The sequence below is a fragment of the Chrysochloris asiatica genome, unplaced genomic scaffold (assembly GCF_000296735.1).
Source record: "Chrysochloris asiatica unplaced genomic scaffold, ChrAsi1.0 scaffold00149, whole genome shotgun sequence".
Classification (NCBI taxonomy): domain Eukaryota; kingdom Metazoa; phylum Chordata; class Mammalia; order Afrosoricida; family Chrysochloridae; genus Chrysochloris; species Chrysochloris asiatica.
Window position 1 is genome coordinate 8,808,780 of NW_006408667.1, and position 3,526 is coordinate 8,812,305.

Genomic DNA, 3,526 nt, shown 5'->3' on the forward strand with positions numbered 1-3,526 from the left:
ATACTGTAACTAAATGGTATATCTATACTATAATCTTCGAAATCTATATTTCTTTAAAATGTTACTTATTATAGTTAGTTGCATGCTAACCTTCCAGAATACTACAAAAGAAAATTCACCTCTCTAAAATTCAGTACGAATTCTACAGAGACAAGTCCTTTGAGTGATGAAGTGAAGGGGGAGAAAACAAACTGATACTAATTTATATAACAACCCTGATATCATTAAATTCCATTAACCAACATCATATTCTATACAACTGCCTTAGCACATTAACATACTATGTTTACTGATAGGATATATAATGGTGAAAAGATAATAAGACATGTTTATTTACTGAAAAAATCTGACTCAATTTACCTGCAATTTCAGTAGCAAGTTGGGCTGCTTTCTGCTCAAATAAGTCTTTCATTTGCTTAATATTGAAAATTTCTGTTTGGGCTTCTTCTAATTGTTGTTCCAAAGACTGTAGCTCTACAGAAAGTAAAGAAGGTAATCAAATACAATTCTAATTACATTAAACTAAATTATAATTACTTGCAATCTTTTGCAGTACTATGAAAATCATCATGAGTCTTTTCCAGTTACAAAAAAAGTAGAGTATTTTAACATCTAAAAAAGCACAAGTTATAGTTTATTAACATTTTAACAAATGAAAGGGATATTTAGAATTACCCCCAATAACCTGGATGTATTTGTTTAAGGTTGTTTTGATTTCCCATTTCAATTATTTTTTTGTCTGTCAACTGACCAAAATGGAATATATTCTCCTTCTCTTATAAAATTAGCTATAAAGTATGATTAGATTAGAAATGGCTTAAGGAAGATTGAGGCCCCCCTTCCAAGACTAAGACTCAATAGGAATAAACGCTCTGATTGGTGACCACATCCGTCACCAATTAGGGGAAGTGAGGGAAAAACAGCTATGAGGCTGCGAGGTAAGCCCTACCACGTGCAATAGACTCTTGTGAGCCCGCATGGAGACCTGCTCAGCCAGCAATGTAACAAGACCTGGGGACTCTTCGGCCCAGAGTCAGTGACATAGCCACAGAGGACTAGAGTGGAGAGTGAAGCATCCAGCTGATAAGAAGAGAAGAAATATGCACAAGAACACCCACACTTGCAGATAATACCCACTTGACCTAGCTTCAATGACTGGAGGATCAGAGCTCAACCAGAAGAAGAAAGAAGAGGAAAAAAAGAGTAATCTGATACAATTTGATGAACTTCACCTACACCTATAGATGCAGTAGCTCAAAAGAGGGAACACATCTTTACAGCAAGGATCATTCCCAACCCCTGCATACACAGAGTAGACATGGATGGGCAACTTCAACAATGCCTACCCAAAATGGGAGGAAGGGGGACCAGCTACAAAGGCAAGGCAAGAAGTAACTGGCATACAAGCTTTTAACAGGGAACCTAGATCCAGAGGATGTGGAGGAAGTTAGAATCTCCACTGAGAAGTATCCAATCTGTCTGGGTGGGGCTGATGAAAGGAGATGAAGATAAGTCTCTTGTGATACAACAGTGAATAATTGTTATCAGGAATGACTGTGAGGGTTGGAAATGTAAAAGTAGATGTTTTGTAGCAAAAGGAGGGGAGTGATTGACTTTGCAGCCTGTCCGGGACCATGGACCCTGAGGGCCAAGGAAGTGTCCTCCTGACATCCCAGGTTCATAGGCTTTTACGAACTCACTGGATGGCTACCTCTGTGCAATTCTCTTTAGTCTTAATATTGTTCATTCTGTACTTGTTCTTTATGCTTCTAACTCCGGTAATTGTAGCTTATGAGAAAATGTTAATGTACGTAATGCCTCTTTTAATGGCTCCACTATAAATGTCACTGCCTTGAAAGTATTGGCAGTGTGTGGGGTCCTGGGAGCAGATCTTTTTGAGGAACAGGCTATAGCCACCTGGGATGAATGTCAGAACTGCACCTTATACAACTATTTAGTTATGTTTGATATTAACTTAAAACATGAGCTCTGGATGTCCACGTACAATAATAAAACCGACCTTCCCCCTAGAACTGAGGCAGTAAAACTTCCTCATATGACTCAGGACGAACAAGGGCAGGTTTGCTGGGATTATGCAGGGAGGTTCTGGAGAGGAACTGCCCGGGGTATTCACTTGAGGTGGAGTGGTAAATTCTGGGAATATTGGATTAAGGGACAATGGTGGCAGCCCCTTCAAACCGCCTCTGGGTATAATCAGCTTGACCTATATGTTCTCCTTCCTCCTGAAAGCTTAAGCCAGGTAACTGAAACAGCTTGACTCCCTTCAGACCTTTTAAATCCTTTTCACCTTTACCCATTAGAGATTAAGTGCTAAAGACATGTTAAGTAGCCTTGAGAAACCTCACATCCCTGCTTTAGGATTTAAGCCTAAAAAGTAATTTATAACAGTTTGCTTGAATTTTTGGAAAATTAAAAATGTTAGATTATTAAGACAATTTGTGATGTATATTTTAGAATTTGTTCCTGTAAATCATTGTGTCCTGTTTTGAACAATTAATCACATTTAATTTCTGTACCCTGTCTTATCTGAATAATCAATCACCTTCTTCCTTTGTGCAAAATCCCTCCCTGAAAAAATAAAAGACGAATGCAGATTGAATACTGCATGCATTACTGCTTGCGGGGCCATGCTGCTTGCCATGCAGGGTCTTTCTGCCGGTTTTGCATCCAGTCTGGTTTCGGAGTGTCTCTTTTTTTCTCTCATTGCGTCTTTGTGTATATTCTTTTCTATTTCTTTCGCCGCCAGACCTCCCTACTCCGTGAACCAAACTTCCCTGTCGAGGCAGGTCCCCGACAGCAGCCTAGGAGTGGAGGTCCCTAGGATGATCAAGGGAGAAGAGCAGAGAGTGGGACCCTACCCAGAGAAGCAGTGACACCAGAGATGGAGGCAGAGATGAAAACGTGGAGAGATGGAACGGCAGGGACTTTAGATTCAGAGAGGGAGAGGGAGTGTGTGCTGACGACCAGGGGGTAGGCTTGCAGGGCATACCCTTTGATTGGTTAATGATGCATGGAGGGGAATGTAACCACGGCAAGGAAATTATATGCGATAGGGTGAATGTAAAGCTAATGTTCTCCCATGTAAACTAACCATAATTTACAATAAAACATTAAAAAAAAAAAAATGATTGAGGACTTGAAATACCAAATAAAGTATGTAATCAATTCCTAATATTTCATTCTCAGAAAGAAAAGATATTTCCAATAGAAATTAAAAACAAGTACTAGGCTAGGGGCAGATTCTGAAACAGACTTTCAATTTCTCATGTGCAAATTCAAACTAAAGCTGAAGAAAACAAAAACAAGTACACAAGAGCCAAAATATGACCTTGAATATATCCCACATGAATTTAGAGATCATCTGAAGAACAGATTTGATACATTCAACATTAAAGACCGAAGACCAAAAGAGGTGTGGGATGACATCAAGCACATCATACAGGTAGAAAGCAAAAAGTCATTAAGAAGACAAGAAAGAAGGAAAAGGTCAAAATGGATGTCAGAA

General features: G+C 39.1%; 1 protein-coding gene across 1 annotated transcript in view; it reads right to left on the minus strand.

Moving 5' to 3' along the window:
* Positions 1–3,526, minus strand: part of EEA1 (early endosome antigen 1) — a 197,923-nt gene that overhangs the window by 113,791 nt on the left and 80,606 nt on the right. Inside the window, exon 7 of the mRNA XM_006870728.1 lies at positions 361–474. Within this exon, the coding sequence (XP_006870790.1) occupies positions 361–474 (114 nt within the window). The remainder of the gene's footprint in view (positions 1–360; positions 475–3,526) is intronic.